Source organism: Sycon ciliatum, chromosome 2 (assembly GCF_964019385.1).
Source record: "Sycon ciliatum chromosome 2, ocSycCili1.1, whole genome shotgun sequence".
Classification (NCBI taxonomy): domain Eukaryota; kingdom Metazoa; phylum Porifera; class Calcarea; order Leucosolenida; family Sycettidae; genus Sycon; species Sycon ciliatum.
The window spans coordinates 16,497,145-16,519,630 of NC_088644.1; the positions used below are offsets into that span (position 1 = coordinate 16,497,145).

The 22,486-nt window shown below is 47.7% G+C and overlaps 2 protein-coding genes across 2 annotated transcripts in view; one reads left to right on the forward strand and one right to left on the reverse strand.

Moving 5' to 3' along the window:
• Window positions 1-14,352, reverse strand: part of LOC135808944 (uncharacterized) — a 28,383-nt gene extending 14,031 nt beyond the window's left edge. Inside the window, exons 1-14 of the mRNA XM_065322194.1 lie at window positions 13,728-14,352; window positions 13,132-13,152; window positions 12,622-12,660; window positions 11,011-11,079; window positions 10,534-10,653; window positions 9,364-9,387; window positions 8,657-8,697; window positions 7,791-7,849; window positions 6,900-6,986; window positions 6,166-6,239; window positions 4,870-4,918; window positions 4,591-4,670; window positions 4,008-4,053; window positions 151-179 (exon numbers count right to left, since the gene is read on the reverse strand). Coding sequence (XP_065178266.1) covers window positions 151-179; window positions 4,008-4,053; window positions 4,591-4,670; window positions 4,870-4,918; window positions 6,166-6,239; window positions 6,900-6,986; window positions 7,791-7,849; window positions 8,657-8,697; window positions 9,364-9,387; window positions 10,534-10,653; window positions 11,011-11,079; window positions 12,622-12,660; window positions 13,132-13,152; window positions 13,728-14,024 — 1,035 coding nt within the window. The 5' untranslated portion in view covers window positions 14,025-14,352. The remainder of the gene's footprint in view (window positions 1-150; window positions 180-4,007; window positions 4,054-4,590; window positions 4,671-4,869; window positions 4,919-6,165; window positions 6,240-6,899; window positions 6,987-7,790; window positions 7,850-8,656; window positions 8,698-9,363; window positions 9,388-10,533; window positions 10,654-11,010; window positions 11,080-12,621; window positions 12,661-13,131; window positions 13,153-13,727) is intronic.
• The window catches only part of LOC135808942 (uncharacterized), an 11,973-nt gene continuing 3,838 nt past the window's right edge, over window positions 14,352-22,486 (forward strand). The window contains exons 1-2 of the mRNA XM_065322192.1: window positions 14,352-15,246; window positions 17,996-22,156. Of these exons, the coding sequence (XP_065178264.1) occupies window positions 18,041-22,156 (4,116 nt within the window). The 5' untranslated portion in view covers window positions 14,352-15,246; window positions 17,996-18,040. The remainder of the gene's footprint in view (window positions 15,247-17,995; window positions 22,157-22,486) is intronic.

Genomic DNA, 22,486 nt, shown 5'->3' on the forward strand with positions numbered 1-22,486 from the left:
TACACACACACACAGATGTCTCTGGTGTGAGTTTGATAGCTACGCAATAGTGAATATCTGATTACGCATGGAGAGTGCAAGTTACGGGAAAGTATTGCCCTATTGTCAATTTGCAGTTGAACCCCACCATTGACGGCACATGTGACTCACCTCATAGTAGCCTCCAATCAGAGTTTGCCCTGCAAAACAACAGACATTGACATGCTCTCAACTAAATGTGAATATTGGTCAGCCCTATTCTCTCCATGAGCTCATTCTGGCACCAAATAGTCTCCCTAGCTGCTACAGCTACCTACAGCTCAGTAGAGCTTCCTAGTTGCCACTTCAGTCCCCACAGTGCCCGTTCATTGGTGTGTGAGAGTAGGTCTTGTCCATGCGAGCAGGTTCAAGCAGGCTCACTCTGACGACACGAAAATAATATGATACCATCATATCAACTAACTACAGTGCTGCCCTATGAAATCCAATCATGCGAGTTTAGGCCACGCCGGGCAGCGCTGTGCAGCCCTAGGCCTGTGAACATAGGGATGTGCACTGGTGCAGGGTGCACATCTGACACACATACACTGTGCAACACTGTCGCTAACAGCAAGGACAAAGGGCATTCTGAAATTAGCTCTATAGTTAACCTGGATGATGAGAGATACCAGGTAAAACCAACAGCGATACCAATAGCCACACATGAAGAACGAAGTGAGTTGAGAGCACCGTGCACGTGTACCTAGTGAAAATCTTTCTTCGAAGTGAAAGTGCAGTAAAGTCATGTTTTGCGTCATGATTATACCATGCTCCTTGCACGCCTGTTTCGGCATGCTGCTGTATCTCTGTTTCACCGGCCGCTATCATTATTAATTAATTTGATGATGCCATCTTCTCCATAGTAGTAGTAGTAGATTCCCTTGCTTTTACTTTGTTACACTGGTGTGCGGATGGAGATTTTGCTCCTCCGCAGTTTTTCTAATTGCTTTATCCACTACCCCAGCCAACCGTTTATTAACCTACTTCATTACTTTCTTCTAGGCTTCAGGAGTCGGCACCAGTAGTTTTCACCGCTGTGGAGTTGCCCATTCCGCTATTCCTCCATCCAGCTGGTTTTCTTGTTACCTGGCGAACCGGCCATTGTGCTGTAGTTTCGGGTCGCTTTCGGCGCCTTCGCCTTTGGCCTTGGATGAGCTGGCTTGCTGTGCTGCGCTTCGCGGCTGGGTGCTTTCCCGCGTGGTCTGTGCAACTGACGTGCGGGGTGCTCTTCACACCTCACGTCTCTTCGCGCCTTCTTCTGGCCGTGCTCGTGTATGCACTGTAACTGAAGTCTGCAGCTGTCTATCTATGAGCCCAGCCCAGCACGGCGTCCTTCAGGGTCGCACGTCTGGTCGCACGTCTGGCCCACGTGTTAGATGCTTGTCTGCAGCCGCCATTCCCCTGTTATGTCGTCTCAGTCGCGCAGGGGAGGTAACAGCAAGCGCTTGTGCTGTTCCTGCAGTAGGTCATCGGGCACGTGCCGCTCTTGCTCCTGCAACGCAGCAGGACGATGCTGTGTAGACTGCTACCCCGGCAGGGGCCAGAGATGCACAAATTTCGGAAACACTAATCTGAGCGTTACTGTTGTCACTGGCGGTGCTGTTGGGGAGCGTTCGCTGCCTGATGCACCACCCGAATCAGTACCGGGGTGGGTGCCTCGCAGAGGGCGGAATACTTCGGTTTCCAGACCCCAGTCGTCGGCCACGGAACGTTCCCAAGCAGCATTGCACCCTGGAGCAATCTTCTCAATCTGTTGCTCTGCTGCTTCATCCATGCAGCCCCTGCGGGTGGATCTGCCTGCTCTCGCGTGCTCGGAGACGGCTTCAATTGACGCTACTGGCCCACTGTCCGCAGGTGCTTCTGCTGATTGTGCTGAGGAGTCACGGGAGTTACGTGTTGACCTCCCTCCGGTCCGTAGTTCTGGAAATAATAGTACCACGGTCCAGCAACCAACCCATATTGCCGCCGAGCCCGTTGAAAATGAACGTGGTTTCTGGTCATTGCCGGATGGCGACATCACCCAGCTTATGGATAGTGCCTATGCCGAGGTGATTAAATGGAAAAGGAATACATTTATTGTACCTTTTGGCGATGATGGTGGACACTTTGTGGCTGAATTGGCTCGGTTAATCGGTCTGTTTAGCGACGGATCTGAAGCCAGAGCATTTGCGTGGTCGGCTGTGGTTGTTGCGGGCCATTTGCTTTTGCAGCGCCCATTTGGCACCTCATCTGCCACTGACAACAAGGAGTTTCTTCGCAAGCGCCTAACCTTGTGGAAATCAGGCAATTTGATTGCTTTGCTCCGCGAGGCACGCTGTATCCAAGCCCATTTGCCTTTAGTCGCGCACGGGCGTGCTCAGTCTCGGTCGGAGCTGGACGGCGTTGAGTTTGCCAAGATGGTGTATGGCGAGAGAATTGGTACAGCCACCCATTATCTAGAAGACAATGGTCGTGGGTGCGTTCTTCCTTTGGACCAGGAGATCAACGGGAGATCGGTTCTCGATGTCCTGAGGGAAAAACACCCGGATCCTGTCCACAGTGATGAGAGTGTTCTGTTGGATGACGAGCTGATAGTTCCGGAGAGTGTGCTGTATGAAGGCATAACAGCGGCCCGTATCCGGAAGTCATGCATGGCGATGAAAGGCGCAGCAGGTCCCTCTGGCCTTGATTCAGCTGCCTGGCGACACATGGTCTCCATGTTCAAGGCTCCGTCCAATGCTTTATGCTCGGCTCTGGCTCGTGCTGCCAAGTGTTTATGTACTGAGGTTCTTGAGTCAAAACATCTACGGGCGGAGGGTATCCTACACAGCGCCATAACTAGTTGCGGGACCTCTTTGCCGACACGCTGGCAGAAGTGGTGTGTGACGTGGAGACTGAGCCCCCACTGGCTGCATTGCAGGGTGAGGCTGTGTCAGGCAACACTGCCGATGGCGCTCGTGTGGATGTTCGGGCTTGTGGCTTCTGGTCGCGGCAGCAAAATGCCTTTTTCAATGTTCGGGTTACTCACCCAAGGCCATCTTTGCTGTCGCGATCACAAGTAATGAGCCAATTGGCTGATCACGAGCGCCAGAAGAAGCGTCAATATGCCGACCGTATCAATAGGGTTGATCGTGGATCGTTCGCGCCCCTTGTGTTCGCCACGAATGGCATGTGCAGCACGGAGACCACTGTTTTCCTGCGCACTTTGGCTGCGCGAATTCACGACCGTCATCGCGACCTACCGTATTCCCTGCTTGTGCGGCAATTGCGCTCGAGGATAAGTTTGTGCCTTGTGCGATGGCAGATTACCTGCCTTCGTGGTGCCCATGCGTCGTACGTCAAGAGACATGCTGGTGGCGGCGCTCATAGCTTCGTCATGGAGTGCCGGGCCCATGCTCATCTATTGACCTGACTGTGACCATCAATGTTCTTTTCACATGGATTGATCTTATTTATTACTTCACACCAGATCCATTTTTTGTTATTATTTTGTTTGTTTTTGTTTTGTTGTTTGTTTGAATGTTCTGCTATGTTCTGCTTTGATTTACTGTGGCGACGAGCTGACTGTAATTTATCCATGTTAGGGTGGGGGCTATTTGATCGCGGCTTTTTAGTGGTTTTCATTTCATGTTTTTGGGTGTCATTCGCATACTTTCATTTGCTGTTGCTTTATACCTTCTCTTTGATGGTTTCTGTTGCTCATTTGGATTGAAATAAAAACGATTCCCCTAGTAGATTCCTTTTCGACCAGTCGAGACCACACGTGCTGCTTCATGCTGGTATTCGCAAGCGTCGGGTGGTCTGGCCTGGTCGAAAAAGGAATCTACTACTGCTATCATTCATATTGAATGCTCTTAAGACTTCTTGTTGGGTCTGGATGGCAGTGTGACTCAGTCAAGTGTCATGTTGGGTCTGGATGGCAGTGTGACTCAGTCAAGTGTCAAATTCAGTCGGCAAGAAAACTGCAAGCTCCAGTGTGAGGACCAATCAACTTCCTTACAAAGACTTACTGCAAAATGCTTGGACGTTGTTATTTGCCGCAGTGCCAAGTGCATCCTTAACACGGAGGAAGGTACACAAGCAGAGAACAAGTACATAATTATTATGTCAACCTCATGCACAAATTAGAATGGAGTATCAATTGCCCAGTCCGATTTCCTGAAGCCATTAAATACGGCATAATCCCATGAGTTAGTGATTGACAGCGTCGGTGTGCTTCTGCAAAGCCAGGATGATAATTGTTGCATGTACGTCGCCTAAAGTTGCGGTATAAACCAGATTAAGATTTACATTAGCTTACAGCACAACATACTGGCCTTGATGCCCTCAGCACTGTATCTACCATCAGCTTGAGACCAGATTTCAAATTCCACAGCTGTGTACTTGACAGAACATTATCGCGGACGGCGCATTCACTGGACAAGTGAGCAACGGTGTCGGTACCCACCACTATCAGAGAGGCTCGACAAAGTCATGGTCATAGCTCTAGTGTGGCACTAGACGGTGTGTAACTAGCTGTGGAAACCAGCAGGACATGGGGGTGCACCTCTCTGCAAGCTATAACTGCAGGGTCAGTTAGAAGAGCCAACTTACAAGGTACCAGAATCCTGATAGAAATGTGTTGGTGGTATTCATCTGACCGCTATGCCAAGCTGCTGCTGTTTCACCAATCCCTATAACAAAGAAAATACCAGCAGGGAATTACAGGCTTGAGATACTGCATCGCCGAAGTAGATAAAACCTAGCTTCATGTCGAGATACCCACTGAAGACAATGCAAGCCAAGAAAGGGGAGCAACATGGTCTACTCAGTGGACAATCAGTACTAGTACACTTAACAGAAGGAATTTATGCGGTCCAAATCTGAACTTACATATCTCAGCTTTCGGTGCCTTGTCATTGATCACCTTTGCCAGTGGAGCCTGCAATCAGGAAACAAAACAGAGAGCATGCGTGCTAACGCTGTCTGTGTGTAACGTGTACACCAGGAAGCCGTACAGGTATTTGGAAGTAGAATCTTGGGAGATGTGACGAGCCACTGTAAAATGTAACAATGTGGAATTTGCTCTCGGGCTACCCGCCCCAATTTCCCTTGGGGCAGAGCCAATTTATCCACTCCTGCATAACATGGATCCCCTGGTCTGGGCCTTGCTTAGGGTCAGCAAATCAAGGCCATAATCACGAATGTGAGTTCCATAGAATACGGACAAAGTAGAACTTCCAAATCCAATCCAATCCGAGATGCTACGACTGCCTGGTGTACACGTGCATAACTAAACATAACCATCACACACAATCCAGCATGTTATTGGCTTTGGTCGGAAACGTTTAAGAGAAAACGCTACCCACACAGTTCATGCCAAATGAGGATATGTTTTCCTATCAAGATGATAATCAAGGACAAGCATTCTTTCCAGCTCTTGCTTTCTCACATGATTTCTTGAACTGTGTGCATGGCCAACCAGTGTGCCCTATACATCCTTATATGCTGGGCATCCACGAACTACGTGTGTGAGCCCATCGAAGCTTTACATGGGCATCCATACAGTCGGATACGTGGCGGCCATCAAGTGCACTTTTTTCCTAGCCTTTCATGCAGAACTTCGCGCCAGACCTGGCACGTTTGACTGAATTTTGGACCGCTCCAGTGGAAGAGTACTGCTCCGCTTCTCCCCCCCCCCCCCCCCTTCTCTCTCTCCTTTCCCTCCAATCTGAGCGACATATTTCAGCACAGATGAGTACAGTATGTACAGATAGACTTTCTTCAATTCGAGTCTCAAATTTTCAGGTTCCAACTTGGAATTAGCCGCAACTGAGTCCAAATGCTCGAAATCGAATGCTGATCATTCGCACATGTCATTTGTATCTGCACAACATAGTTACATGTACAATTCCAGGCATGTTTAGTTCTCCAAACGTTGGACACAGAGTCATTTGATATACAGTAAAACCTGTCAAGGCGACCCCTCGGCTTAGGCGACCATATGTCCTAGAAGACCACTGAAACCAGGACCTAGGGAAGCTACTTCCAGTCAAATGACCCTGGATAGGGAGACCACGTGGTAACAGAGACCACCTTGTGAAGGTCCCTTGAGAGGTCGTCTCAGACAGGTTTCACTGTAATAATCTTGACGTTCTAGTGAGGAAGTGGGCAGTTGCCGCGTCTTACCAATGTGCTCTGATACTTGTCCAAGTACTGGCCAGTTGTGATCTGTGCAGGTAGGTTGTGATCTAGACCATAGCCTGGACATGACAGAAGAACATCAGAGACATGCGATGTCTGCACTATCTGCACATTCCCACCACCTGCTGGGTTTCGTATGGTGTTCTTGAGAAACATTACAATTGTTATGTCATCCACCAACTCACACCTTACACAAGATGCAGCCAGTTTTCAACAGAAACTCTTACATCTTGGGCAGAGAATGATTCCTACTCCTTCATATATTCGCAAAATCCGGCCAACTTTTTAAATAATATTGTATCCAGGATCTTGTGCTGATAGCAGCTACAAATACTCTGGCAAAAAATGAAAATACCCATTTTCCCCTCATAGAACAACGGATGATCATGGGGCATTCAGACTGACCTGAACCTACATCGGTACAGACCAGCATCAAACCGAAAACGTCATTCACCATGCCAATGACTAGGCAGACGAGATTTACGAAGCGTGCACACTGCCGCTTTTACACTCCGGAAACCTCCTTTGAGGTTGCTTCGCCACGACAACATCCCCAATATGTCAGTTGTTTCACATCAGTCTGAATGTGCCCTAAGTACAATAAAACCTGATTTAAGCGACCACCGAAGTTTTACAACACCGAAAATAAGGTGATATACAGTAACACACACAGCCATTATAATTCAGGTTACCCAGGTTACCCAGGTTACCCAGGTTACCTGTGTAGATATGGACTGTAACAGCATCGATCACATCTGCCACTAGCGGGAGAAACTCCTCCAGAAATCCAGCATTGGGATTCTCATCTACAAAAACACAGAGGTTAGTTGGAGAAACGCATTGAAAAGACAACAGCTCAATCAGCTTCGTCTAAAGTCGTGGGCACTACACGTGCAGTCCTGGACAAGGATACAGCTTTCATTTTTGTTATAGAATTTTAGCCTCGATAGGCAAGGTTGCATCCAAAGTGACGTACAGTAGCGCCGCCTTTCATTCAAAATCGAAAGTTCCTTTGCACTATGACGTATAGTACAACTAACTTACCGTAATGTCGCGTGCATAAGCCGGATTTGTGCATAAGCCTGTCTCGTGTAGAAGCATGAAATCTGCAACAGCTTTTCGCGTACAAGCCTGTCGCATGCATAAGCCGGGCCAGTACACGAGACGCGCCACGTGTCGCGTGCGTAAGCCGGGCTACTACGCAAGACTGGTGAGCGCGCCTTTTACATGTTCATGTTTGCATGGTACCGTACACTTGCGAAAAAAAAGAAAAAAAATCCCGTTGGAAAATGTTGGTTTTGACGTCCAAAAGTCAGCAGTTTGCGCATACAAGCCTGGTCATTGAGTGGTGCTTGTCATATAAGCCTGTCTCGTGTATAAGCCTGTCTTGTGTACAAGCCTGACTCCATCACCGGCTTATAGGCATATAAGCCCCGGCTAATGCACGCGACATTACGGTATTCAACAACCGCTCTGTAAGTTGGCTACCACCCTGACTAGGTTAGTTAATGTATCTGCGTAGGTTTGAAGGAACTGAGAAAGGACAATTTCGAAGTAATGGGACCCTAGCTCATTAGGTTGACTGGGTGATTTCTTAGTTTTGTACACACCTGGTCCGATGAGCTTTGGTCTTGTCGCTACGTCCGGCCAGTATTTCACAAGCATCTCACTATGCATAACAAAAGCAGACAAAAAGATTTTACCGAGTTGCTAGCTGTACTAGCTCCTCTTGCATATGGCTACTTCGCAGCTAACTCAATCTGAACAGTAATGCATATCACCCGGTCATTTCAACAAGTAATATATCCACCAGATTACATCACCATACACCTAGGATCATGCTTACGTCCCAAAAAGGGTTTTGTAAACCGGATTGTGGCACAATTTAGGCCGCAAAACTGATTATATTAGGCTAAAAGTAGGCTTGAACCCACCACTCTTCATTTAGAAACATAAACCAGTCAAGGTATAGTTAAATGTACGTGAATATTTTGCTTCTTTACCTTTGACCCTCCCAAACCCAGGCATAATAGGAAAAGGTTTATAAGCTAGCCTCCATGAACGGACAGAAAAGGTTTATAAGCTAGCCTCCATGAACGGACAGAAAAGGTTTATAAGCTAGCCTCCATGAACGGACAGAAAAGGTTAATAAGCTAGCCTCCATGAACGGACAGAAAAGGTTTATAAGCTAGCCTCCATGAACGGACAGAAAAGGTTTATAAGCTAGCCTCCATGAACGGACAGAAAAGGTTTACAAGCTAGCCTCCATGAACGGACAGAAAAGGTTTATAAGCTAGCCTCCATGAACGGACAGAAAAGGTTTTCACCCCAATGAACAGTAGGGCAGTAAATCTAATGGCACTTCTGCTCCTCGCTGATCTGAATAATTTCTTTTCAACGCTACACAGCACACATTGTTCCAATATCCCTGCTTACAGGCAGGGTACATGCTCTGGTCCCAAATAAGACTACTTACTGAACATCTTGGTAAGAATCTGCCATCACATCAGCATGAACCTGCAGAGCAATATGTCCGATATCAGATGTAAAAATTAATTAGAGTACTAGTAATGTACTACTTACTAGTTGGGGCTCCCCCCGCGTGTGCTAGTTTGTACGTGAAGTGTGTGGGTACAGTGAGGGCTGCGTCCTACCCGCCTGTGTGGATTCACAGGAAGTGTGAGTTACGAAGTCTGAAGAAAACGTTGAACGGTCTCTGCTTGGATGACGACTACACCATAGCTCAGTGGTTAGAGCATCGCTGGCTACAAGCGAGGGTCCCTGGTTCGAGTTCTGGTGGTGACAGTCAATTTTTTCTTCAGACTTTTCCCGTTTGTCTCTTTTCCTCAAAACCAGTTAATACTAGTAATGGAGGTAAATATAGTAGCTTTGAAGAGAGTCACCAGTCAGCCATGCAAATCTGAGCAGGAAGCAAACTGTGAAGTGTTCGGCGCGGCGCATGCTCCTTACTTTTTTTTGCGCGCTCGCAAAAATTCATATGGGAGGATAGACAGGAGGAAGAAGAGATACAATGGAGATACTATGGTCTCTTGAATGCAGAATTGTGCAAGACTATGTTACCTTGACTTCAAACTTCAGACATGTCTATAAGTAATTATGATCTGTGCACCGGTTGATAGAATCAAATAACTCTAGACAATGTCATATTCTCTATAGTCTTACCTGACCCTGCTTCTCATTGCAAACCTAGAGGAATACAACAACATGATGACAGGACAGGAAGCAACACCGAATGGTATAGAATATGGACAAGCTAATTGGTTCCACACAAACACAAACAGGCAAGTATTCATAATTCAATGTACTAAACTCAGTTCACCGAGTATTACAGTAATTCGTGTGTGAGTGGCACTATCGCCACTATTTGTTGGTGCTTTTACGGAAAAGTGAAACTTCACCCGCAGCGCAAAACAACCCGCTGAATGGAAACATGCAGCCAAGGAATTTGAGAAATTGACTTATGCCCAGCACCATGTACACCGTAATACAGCTAGACATATTATATGATTGTTTGCCAGCTGTAGGGCAGCTAAAATACATGCTGTAAGGTATTGCAAGGGAAAGCATACTTCGATTTACACGTAACTAGGAGAAATGTTCGTGGTGCGGTTCTTTGTTTGGACAATTGAAATGTCAAATGAGATACGCAAATCTATGAAAGACCTGCCAATAGGGCTTGAAAGTGATGACGTCAAAAACGGCCAGGCAGTAGTAAGTTGACATCAGATTTCCATTTTGGATCCACTAAGGTGTGACTTTGCTATTGCCTCAGTATGTGGGTGCATAGCAACGCACTCGTGTCGTATGCAGGCGTGACTTTTACTTCGCCACCAGTTGTCACCCCGCCCCAGTAGCCAAATCAGCCAGTTTCACTGGCTACATCACCTTGCTGTGAGTAAGACTGCTTGAAATGTGCTTGGATCCATACAAAAACTTGATCCAAACTGGATCCAAGTGGATCAAGTTTTTGAATTTTTGAAATTGTTGCTATGCTGTGACGTAGCACTTTCAAGCCCTATGGCGCATGGCAGTGGAAAGTGCTTGGCAACACCGATGGTGCCGAGCAGTACCGGTGTAAACACACAAACACACAATCACTTACTACACCGATCAAAACCCACTGTTTTTGTTTGTCCTCATGCCCCTCCCGGGTGTACACTACTTTCTCTTCCTCCCTATTTCTTCTTTATTGTCCATCTTATCTTGTGCGCTAAGCTTGTGGTCATCTTGCAAATGAAAATTCTTTCACAGCTCAAGGGCCTCAAGGAAATCCTCAAATGCAACAGAATACAAAACGAAGCAGCTCAATCAGAATGCTGATAATGTACTCACCTCAAAGCCATACACAGGCAGTTTGTGCTGCGCAGTGTACTGAAGAAATGCATCGCTGTTTCTCTTGTCCCACTGTGCGCTCTTGTTTGCACGTCCATACATACAGTTCAAACCAAACACCTGCATGATGGCGAGGAGATATGCACAAAATGAAGTCAGTTCAGTGGCCATGCCTTTCCAGTACATTATCGGCACTTCCAATATGCAATTCAGAAGGAACATTCAGTGTATACCTGTTGTACTCTGAAGATGGGCTGTGTCCGAAGCATGAAAAAAATTCTTCAGAGCGAAAAGATCCTGCAGTTTTACAGCTGAATAGAGGCAGTTTTTTCTAACTTATTTAATCTTTTTCTCAATTTGTCAAGACCAGTCATAGACTACCTCATAGTAGTTGCAACTATCTCATCAAAATTATCACTATCCATTGCACTATCTTGAAAGCATTTCTTATTTTCCAAATCATATGTCGGAACTTACCAGCTTCAAGTCTGTCTCCTGGCTGAAAGCTACGATTTGTTGCCATCGATCCATGGATAGACAGAAACCCTATCAAGAAATGTCAAAGAGAGTTACAAAGAGAACGTGAGAATCATGTGTTGCTGAATAATACATCCAAGAAAAGATGGCGGAAGAAACGGCTGTTCGAAATCCAATCAGTTGCAAGGTTATTCTCGAGCATCACCAAGTTAATGTACAGTAGTGTGCAAACTTCATCTGTGTGTGTGTGTGGAAGGGGGGGGGGTGATGGTGTATGTAAGTTGGCTTTATCCAATGGCCTTTCCATGCACAATAGAGTGAACAACATGTATTACAGAAGAACACTTTCTAATCCAACAACCCATTACGCTACAGTAGGCAAGCCAATGCACCCAAGCAGAAACTGATCCTGATGCAGTGTACATTTGCGGCCAAAATCTGACCCACGTGACGAAAGCAGCTCATACCCTCAGATCAGTTTTTGGAATGTGCACGACGTAATTGAAATGGAAACGTGGCACTACCTTTGATTCGTGGATCGAATTTCTTTGGCCACGACTGTAGCTGGTAAATACTGCATATACTATGATATAGGGCTTGTGGACGCAGTCTTGTGCACTAGTAAACAATGATTATGATATCTGCTTTTTTTCAATTGGACCAGGTTTTCGAAGCTTGGCTTTCACTTACTCCAGACCACTGCTACATCCAAATGAAAACTAGTATCCGAGTGCCAGGTGTGACCCCTAACCTTGGCAAATCAGGTTAAGTCTTACAGCCTCGTAAAAAGTGCCTGACCCCATTTTTCGTATCTTCATTGCCCGTGTTCTCTTTCCTCTCTCCCTCCCTCTCCCTTCCTCTATCTTTGCCTCTCCCTCCCTCCCTCTCTCTCTCTCTCTCTCTCTCTCTCTCTCTCTCTCTCTCTCTCTCTCCCCCTCTCTCTCTCTCTCCCCCTCTTTCTCTCCCTCCCTCAGGGCCCTCTCTCTCTCTCTCTCTCCCTCCCTCTCTCTCTCTCTCTCTCTCTCTCTCTCTCTCTCTCTCTCTCTCTCTCTCCCTCCCTCTTTCTCTCCCTCCCTCAGGGCCCTCTCTCCCTCCCTCTCTCTCTCTCTCTCCCTCTCCCTCTCCCTCTCCCTCTCCCTCTCCCTCTCCCTCTCCCTCCCTCCCTCCCTCCCTCCCTCTCTCTCTCTCTCTCTCTCTCTCTCTCTCTCTCTCTCTCTCTCTCTCTCTCTCTCTCTCTCTCTCTCTCTCTCTCTCTCTCTCTCTCTCTCTCTCTCTCTCTCTCTCTCTCTCTCTCTCTCTCTCTCTCTCTCTCTCTCTCTCTCTCTCTCATGGTCTCCTTTTCTCCAGTAATACATAACCCTGTAGTTTTACTTGGAACAAGTTTTGGTAGCTCAATAGAGTGCTCAATGCACCTGGTTAAAGCAATACACCTGGTTACGGAGCAATACATCGGTTATGGAGCCTCAAACACAAAAAAGAGCAAAACAAAGCTGTAATACTGTGATTCCGAGTTTCACCCAAAGGTGATCATCAAATAGCATCGCATGCTATCCTGTAGTTTCTGGTGAACACTACCGCCTCTTATCCAACATACGACATTCAAGAACTTACTGGTTTGCACGGCAAGTGCTCGCCGATGTCATAGATCATCTGAATGATGAGTCACGAATAGAAGATAAGAACTCAATCACAGAGTGAAGTGAAGCAGAATCACTTTTGGCTTTGAAAGCGGTGAACTCAATCACAGAGTGTAGTGAGGCAGAATCACTTGCGGCTTTGAAAGCGGTGAACTCAATCACAGAGTGTAGTGAGGCAGAATCACTTGCGGCTTTGAAAGCTGTGCCAACAAACCGTGAGCAAGCAATAGGATAAATGAGGGGATGATATTAGGTATTGCAGAAGCCATCAAAGCCAGGTGTACAAGAAGAGGAGACAACTACACACCAAAACGTTGCAAGACAAATGGTGAAATCTTTCACAGCACAACCAGATAACAGTGTGAAACAAGGTGCCATAATTATGATGTTGATGGATCCGCACCGTCCAGTACTAATTCACGTCTATTCATACATGGTGCCAAGCTTATGCATAAGCACATAGACATTCAGTGATGGCACTTACCACATCGCCTTCTGAGCCACCCTGGGCATAACAACAGGCGTGCAAAATAACAGAATATACATGATAATCACAGTTTGAAGTCTATTTCACTCATCCTGAATACAAAAAAAGAGATAGCATCCTCCTGAAATAGTCCTCAATCAAAAAAGTACTGTGAAAGAGAAAGGAGGTAATGAGCAAGAGGCATTTTGAACGGCTGGCAATTTCTAGTTTTTCAGTGGCCACCCGACCAGAGCCCAGCCCTGATGTTTTCTGTAGCATCTACCCCCCCCCCCCCCATTTGTGATGACTGGAACTATGGGAAGGTCTCCTCGTATAACCATGATAGCTGAAGAACTGGGTTTGCATGTGCTTTTCAAATCTCGAGCATGCTGTTTGTCGATCTAACACAATTCCTACAGTACGTTCCGGAACACGTTCATTCCAGAATAGTTCCTGATTTTCCTTCAGTTCAATTGAATGAGTACAACGATATCGTAATTGTCATATTCTCCACAAAATGACCAACCTTGTCCTTTTCTGATGAATGAGGAATTCAATCAACCACAACTATCCCCCCCCCCCCCCCCCCCGACCATCGTCTGAAGCTTTCTTACAATTCGCAAGTGTCCTGGTGAAAGCTGACTGGCGAGATAGATAGTTTTGGTGTCGTTGATTTTCATTATGTTTATGCTGCAGTTGTCCCAGGCTGGAGGTTCTTCGTTGTTTAAATGCCAGTCGAAGTTGCCGCTGAAGAGACCAGCACCAGTCGTTGCCAGCACAGCCGATCCATTGACCGACACGGTGACCGTCTGGGCTGGCGGTGGTGGCTGCGCTAGGACCCCGCATTCGCACAAGCAGAACGTCGTGACCACCAACAAATGGATCATCTCATTCAGCATCCAATGATCCATCGCTCTTCGTTAGTATAGTGGCTGATTTGCACTGCAGAACAGAACGCTACTTGATGTTAGGAGCACCGGGAGTCCTGAAGTTTAGAAGTAGTGTCTTGTCCTTTTTCGAAGAGCCAACAGCTGGAAAGAGACGACCAGCTATCAAAGGAAACAATTATTTCAGGACTCTCTGAAAAGAACATATCCGGCGTCGTGTACTTCGAAGTAGGTTCTGCCGAGTATGACTATGACTCGCCTCGGAGTCGTAACAGTACTGTTGTACATCACGTGATTCGGACCTTGCTGGACCATGCATGGGAACCGCTAACCCGCGACACTGCACTGATTCGCAGTCTGGTTCAAAGTTCAAAAGCGAAAAGTGGCCATGAGACTGAACAATTTTAGTGTTCCTACGAGCACACTCTGCAGAACTCGTCGTCCACAGGGACAGGGACAGTCTTGTGCTTTGAAACTCACGTCTTCAACTTCTTCAGACCATGCAAGGAAGGAGAGTGAGTCTGCCTTCGTAGAAAATGGCTGCGTGCGAGCTGCTTCCGAGTCTGCCGCTGTTCTCCGGCAGGCTTTCTCACACGTCTCTGGGGGAGCGAGTTCTGATACTGGAGAAGCATGGCGCGAAGACGAGTTGGCGCGGTTTGCATGGTGTTGAACTGCTCCAGCGGCTGCTGGGCACCGTGATGATCTTGACACGAGGCAAAAAGGCCTAAGCCTGGCAATAGAAGTTCTCAGTTCGAGCTGCAGCCGTTCCGTGCGAGGAGCTGTGCTTGATAGTGTGGATTGTGCAGCAACGACTAATTTTGTGCTGCTGTGTTACACACAGCCCGCTTCTTGTCACCTGGCCAAGCTCACTCCTCACCCTTGGACTGCCCTGGCGGCGACAAAAGCTACCGGTTTGCTGGTCACTGTGAACTGAAGCCGGAACGGGAGCTAGTCGAAGAAGCTGCTGCCTGGCGACGACTGTCGAGCGAATAGACGTTTCTTGCTCTTCGTGTGCTATTCTTCTCTGCTCTCGCCTGGTGCCTACATGGTGGTTCATCCATGCAACCCACAAGACGACATTACCCTGTGATCATCCAAAGTGGAGCGTTGAAATCGATAAGACGTATCACGGCAGGGCGTCAGACAATTGCATTTCCCACCTTCCTGCTACACAAACTGGACAGCGCATTCGGATGTGAAAGAGAGCAAAGGAGGTGCGAGACTCCGGGTGGTGCACACTGGCAAGGTAAGACAACGGTCCTATTCTTCAAATCACAGGTTGAACCGCTCGTATTCGTCAGTTAGTGGTAAGCGTTCTCGAAAGTCGGCATCCGGATGCGCCATCTACTTCGTTGCTCATCGCCACGTACTAGTAGTTGTCATAATAATAATATTATTGTACAGTGTCATGTAATTGGTAGATTTTGCAATCAAATCTTTGAATCAGCCTGTCGCCCCGCAGATTGAACTACAAAGACGACCAGAGATTGCGTTGGATTGGATTGGATTTTTTATTTATAGTGGTGACTATAACAGACAATTGCCTAATAACAATAGACCCACTCGAGGGAAAGATGCAAAAAGATATGAATAATTAATATAATAGACTACCGGTATTGGATAGGTGATCATGTTCGCATTTTGCATAGCTGAAAGTCATAAGTACTAGCGAGAAAAAGCAAGGCATTGGGGTAACAGTTTCTTAAAACAGGCGGAGTTATCCACACAGCGAGCTAGAGGGTGTAAATCATTCCACAGCTTAGCACATTGGAAGGAAGGGCCATGACGGGCAAAGGCAGTTCTGAGCATGGGCAACTTAAGAGTGCGTGATACAAGGCTGCGCGTTGCAAGACCATTATTTAAACGCTGTCACATTTGACTTAATGTGACACTACAGCGGCCTTCCAAACAGCGCCACGTCAGATACAGTAATTTCTTGCAATACATGGATGCCAAACGATCTAGACCAAGTCTCGCAAATAAAGGGCTTGATGGGCTACAAAACCCAGTATCGTACACTGAACGCAAAGCTCGCTTTAGCATTCATTCAAGCCTACCTAACTGGGTTAAGGAAAGGCCAGCAGAAAAACAATTTGATGCATATAGAAAATCTGGCAACACTCGGCACTTTACAAATGTTTCTCGGCAAGTCAGCGGAATATTGTGTCGATTTCGGAACAGAATACCAATTTTACTGGCAAGTTTGGTGACCATAGAATCAACTTGAGTCCTCCAAGAAAGATCCTGGTCCAAATGTATTCCTAGGTACTTTGCACATGTCACTTGCTTGAGCTGCACTCCATGACAGTAGACTGCAAATTGGTGGTCAGTAATATGTGGCGTAGACAGGAAGAGCACTTGTGTCTTCTGGGCATTTAGAATTAAATTGCGGTTTGATAGCCAGGTACTAATGGCTGAGACAGCTGCAGACAGGGAGTTGCTAAGCGCATTCTTCTGCGTACCGCAAACATACAATAGAATATCGTCACCAAATTGAATAACTTTCACACAAAACTTGGAGACAATGGACTGGATCGAACGAACATAGAGTACAAAAAGCAGCGGACCAAGAACAGAGCCCTGGGGACGCCACACATGCAGGGGAAAGGAGGGCTATAGTTCTCAGCAATGTGCACTATTTGGCGACGATTGGACAAATAGTCGGCAAACCAAACTAATGCTGAACCAGATATGCCAAGCTCAAACAAATCATTAATGAGCACTTGGTGCCTGACCTTGTCAAATGCTTTGGACATATCCACGAGCACAGCACCCGTAATTTGCCCGGCATCGCGAGCGCGAACAAACGTTCCGCACTATAATGGTGTGGTTGTGCTGCGATTCTCCCAATGCCCCGTGTTAGTTCAAAACCTACATGACATTGTATATGGCGGCGGTATGTGCACGTATATTTCGACCTCATGCATAGAGTACCCCCGCTGCGAGGTCGTAGCACAGCACTAACAAACACTGGGCTGTGCCGGGAACACATCCCCGCCATATTCATGCAGTCGGATTTCACTGTCCCGACTCTAGTACCCCCACTGTACAGTGAGATCTGCGAACCTGGATCAGCATGAGTGCAGCATTGGATAAACTGCAGATCAGTCTGTGTGCGCCGGGATGTATAAAACATGACCGGGAAGTAATTACAACTCTTTATCTTACAATCGCCCAATTGCGTGTAACTTGAAATTACCACAAATACTGTGCTCCATTTTGTCCACAGTGTGTGAACATCTCTGTACAGTTATCACTATGCATCCAGCACTCTAGCAGCAACAGTACCGACCAGTATGTAGGGAAGTAATTATGTGTATCCATTAACAATTCCATAACTCATTGGGCGCAGCTGCGTCCTCGTATGTAGTTCTGCTTTTATACTATCTTTTTTGTGAATTTTGTCGGATGCTGTACAATGTTGGTAGTGTTCTGCAGTAAGAACGATGGGTGTCTCTACTACACATTCCATCCCATGTGTCCGTATACTACTCACTTAGTGTCAGGACTATCCATTTCAACACTTCCTTGTTGATATGCAGCAACTCAAGTGAATTAGTCTACAGTTGACTCTAATCACTGTTTGATGTGCAGGTAATTAAGTGGGCTGCTATCTTATGTGCAGGTGTATTTGTGTGTGTGCATATTTATATGTTTAACTTGTGTGCACATGTTTGTGTACATGTATGAGGGTATGTGTGCATATGCTGTGTGTGTGTGTGTGTGTGTGTGTGTGTGTGTGTGTGTGTGTGTGTGTGTGTGTGTGTGTGTGTGTGTGTGTGTGAGAGAGTGAGTGGGTGGTTGGGACATGATGTGTATTGCCGTTATGTGTATTCATGTGCATGTGTGTGTGTGTGTGTGTGTGTGTGTGTGTGTGTGTGTGTGTGTGTGTGTGTGTGTGTGTGTGTGTGTGTGTGTGTGTGTGTGTGTGTGTGTGTGTGTGTGTGTGTGTGTGTGTGTGTGTGTGTGTGTGTGCGTAACTGCCATTACTGCAGATCTTCCCGTTGACAGCAACTGGTGCATAAAGTGGAAGGACTGCAATGAGTAGTATGAACAAGGATGGCTATGACTTAGAGCAGATCAGCAGCGTAGCCAGTGCCGCAAGTGATGCCCTTATCTCCCAGTATAGCAGCGCCGCCGCCGCCGCAGAGTCCAATACGGCTGCGGCTCAATGCGGCTACAGCGATGGCAGTGACCAGGAGCCAGCATGTGTGCTAGTAGAGAGCGGCTCTAATGAGGCGCGGCGTGTTGCTGTCAGTGACTTTCAGTGTAGCACCACTCCTGTCCAGGCTAGAATGCCGCCGGTCAGCATGGCGGTGTCAATGACAACACCACTATACAGTGCTGTGGCGGCGGTAAAGGATGCGGCTGGCGCAACAAATCAGGCTATACATTCCGCCTGCGACCAGGACGTGCAACGCACAGGACCACCGTCGCAGCCTCGCCATATGACACCATCTCATGAGGGCCGTGTTCAGAAAGTAATTGCCCACAGTAGTAGAGCAGATTCGACATCACAACAACTACCCTCTGAAGGCAGCAGCAAAATGGATCCTGGCAGCAAAGAAACTCCCCGAAATGTTTCTCCAGCTGCTTCTGCTGCCAGGTTTCAACATGTTCAGGATAGGCAAGTTCAAGCAAACACCTCGTCCAGTTTGCGAGGAGACAGGAAAGATGCAGATGGTGAACATAGCCAGGCAAGCAACTGGGTGGCACCTTTCCTGAATGGCAAAAACAATGACCAATCATCACAGCCGTCCACTGTCTACAATAGGACCATGTGCCAATTGTCTGCTTCTCCTAAACTAGCTGCTCCTAGGTGTGCTCCTGCTCATGCTCCACTACAAGGCAATCCTGTCAATGGTCAGGAACCAGACTTGGCTGGCAAGAAGAGGGTCTCGCAACCCACAGATCTGGATCTGGGAAACTCCAAGAAGCGCCTGAGTAATGGGGTACGAACAAATATGATCCAATCGTCATCCTGCAAAAGTCTGGCTGTGCCAAGTGACAACCAGTGCTTAGATGGCAAGGATATCATAATTGTACCGTTTACAACACCATGCAGTTCTACTTATAACCAGCCACAGTTTCAGCAGAGCAATACCACCGCAGCAGGAAAAATAGATCCTGCCGCCAACGCAGCAACTCAACTGAAAGGAGCATGTGGACACTCGGACCAGTTCTCTATTAGACACCTCGCTGCCGGCTGCTTCAATAAGCTTCCATCAAATCAACAAGCCAACACGACGGAAACAGCAACCTCCAGTTATAGGGCCATTGAAGAAAGTGGCCAATCCGGCAAGGCAGAAGCATGCATGAATCTTCATCATAGCCCAGTTGCCGCAAAGGACCCTGATGTTGGTGCAAATTTTGCCGGTGATGGTAGCAGCAATGCCCGAATCACCAGCTTGATGAAGTCCATGTCCGAACTGCGCAAGTCAAGTGCAAGCGATGATCAGACTAGTGGTGCAAGCCTAGTCGACAACGAAAAAAGCTGGGTTGACTTCTTGACCCACATTGGCAATACCGCTGTCAATGATCCTTCTACTGAACAGGCACAGCTGCATACAAGCCAGGACCAGAGCCAGAGCCAGAGCCAGCCTTCTTCTGAGCCAAAGTCACCAGTGACAGTGGTACTAAGTAGCTCAACACAGGCAGCAGCAGCAGCAGCAGCTAGGAAATCATCCACATCTGCATTTCCCGTCGAGTTTGTAAATGGATCATGCACATCATCTTCGTCAGCTGAGAAAGACCCCCAAATACCAAGCCAGAAGTCAAACGAGATGTTCGCGTCGTCAACAGGCCCAGCAGCTGAGAGCAATGGTGATCATTCCTTGAAGTCCCTGCAAACTGGCATTGGCAGTGTGTTAGGTGCAGCCTTCAAACCCTGGACAAGTAATCCAACTAGCGGCAGTCCAAGTATGACAGTTTCACAATCACATCCATTCAGTTTCCCTGCAGTTGGAAATGCAAATTTCAGTGAAGGTGGCAATGGTAGCGAGATGAAGCACGCCTCGCAGAACTCTTCACAAGGCATGATTGGATCTGTATCTGCCACAGCTAGGGAACATCAACCATTGGACGTTTGCACGAGCATGAGGCGTCCAAGTCACACAGTCATTGGGACGGTGCCTTCAACTGCTGGAAAAGTTGCTCCCACAATGGATCAGCAATATGAGCAACGTCAGCAACCACACCAGCAGCAGCTACACCACCACCACCAGCAACAACCACAACAACAACCACAGCAGCAGCAGCAACAACCACAACAACAACAACCACAACAACAACAACCACAGCAGCAGCAGCAGCAACTGCAACTGCAACAACCACCACAGCAGCAGCCACAGCAGCAGCCACAGCAGCAGCCACAGCTGCAACAACAACACCCACAGTCACAACAGCAGCCACAGCAGCAGCAGCAGCAACATCATTCGCTTATTGATTATTCTATGTTCAATACTAACATGGCCTTGGCATCGCCTGTTAGCACTCACTTTCCAGGTATGATGTCTGTCCCAGGCCCACCTGGATGGCCAGGAAGTTTTCCGTACGCCTCTACATCACCATCATACATGCATTACTTTGCCCAGCAATCAGCCATGCCACCAACAGCACAGCCACAGCCCCCAGCAGCCGTTGCACCCTACCTGCCATCAGCTTACCCGCAGCATTCCCAGTACCGTGTACCCTCTGTGACTACACATGCCACTCAGCAGCCCATCCTGCCCAAACCAGCAGCCATCCCTGTCTCGACCCAACATCACACTTCAAGTACTTATGGATTGCACTGTGCAAGGTCACCGCGTACAAGTATCGCGCAAATTCATCCCCCAGAGCAACAGCATCCACAGCCTCACCAGCAGCAGCAGCAGCAACCTCAACAGCCACAGCCACAACAGCTTCAGCATCATCCACAGCCTCAGCAGCAGCAGCCGCAACAGCTTCAGCATCATCCACAGCAGATCCAGCAGCAGCAATCGCAACAGATTCAGCAACACCAACATCAACAACAGCCCCCTCAACAGCAGCAGCAACAGCAGACCCCACAACACCAACAGATTTCAGAGCATCAATTGCAAACCCAAAATCAACCCCAGCAAGCAGCTCACTCCTCTATGATGCCCGGTTTCGCTCAGAATTCCAGTATCACAAACCAGAACAAACCAGCCTCCCTTGAGGACAGTGTGTCAACAGGATTCTTGAAGGCACACAGTTTCGGGTCTAAATTCACCCAATCCAAGCACGTTGGATCTGTACCAGGACAGCAAGCACCAGCTCAGGTGCAACCGTCAACACCGCTATCTTCAACATCCGATGATATGGTCAAAGGCGTAGACACTCTACTTTTGCTCATGGCCTCAAATGGAGGCACTGATCATTGTGCTCCAAGCATTGACCACCAGCAACAACAAACAGAGCAACACCAACAGCAGCAGCAGCAGCAGGTCGCAGACTTCTTCGGAAAGGACAGTGGATTTCGACCCATGTCGCAAGCATCTTCTGGCAGTACTTCGACTTCAGATACTCAACTACTCAACCTTGCCAGTACTACAATGCCTATGCTCAGTGAAGCATCACAATATGCGGAAAATATCGAGCCAGTCGGCAGTCCGGTAAGAGTCAACTATCCCATGGATGCGACATGCGAAGCAGTACGCAAACGCCGCTCTGCTCCCGACCCACTGCAACGGGCCAAGAAGGCGCGTCGATCGCAGCCTATCATATCACAGAACAATGGCTTTCATCACAACTCGGCACTGTATGCAAGCAGCTCAACAACATCTGTGTCGGCAGTGACTAAAACAGTAGCAGCAGCAGCAGCAGGACCAGCACAATCACAAGTTACTGCTAATCACAATCATCAGCAGCAGCAACCTGTACTCAGGGATTCCACAAATACATCCTATCAACTCGCCAGCCTATGCAATAGTGTAGGATCGGCCTGGTCTGCTGCTGCTATCTCGTCTACATCACATAACCAACCGCCTAATCCACCTGCTCCTGTTCCTGCTCCTGCTGCTGCTGCAGCAGCTCATGGACTTTCCAATCTGGCTCTTGGCTGTGACATCAGCTCTGTCCTGAAGTCGGCCTGCTACCAGAAAGAGAATGAACCGCTGGAGCATGGAACTGCTGCTGGTTCTTCTTCCAATCAGGTACAATTTTAGACAGAAAACCGCCACCTTGCAAACATGACACAGGAGATGGCCATATTGTGTGTGTACATGCGTGTGTGTGTGTGTGTGTGTGTGTATGTATGTGTGTGCGTGCGTGCGTGCGTGTGTGTGTGTGCATGTACATGTGTACCACACATGCGTGCATATGTGTGTCTAAATATGCATAAGTATGTGTGTGTGTCTGCAAAAAAAACAAGTCCTACTAAGGACAGGTGGGTTCAAGTGGGACTATGGGAGGCAGTTTGTACCTGAGTTTGTACAGGCTGACAGCTTTTCAGGAGATAATGCACTGTGATAACATGTGTTGCG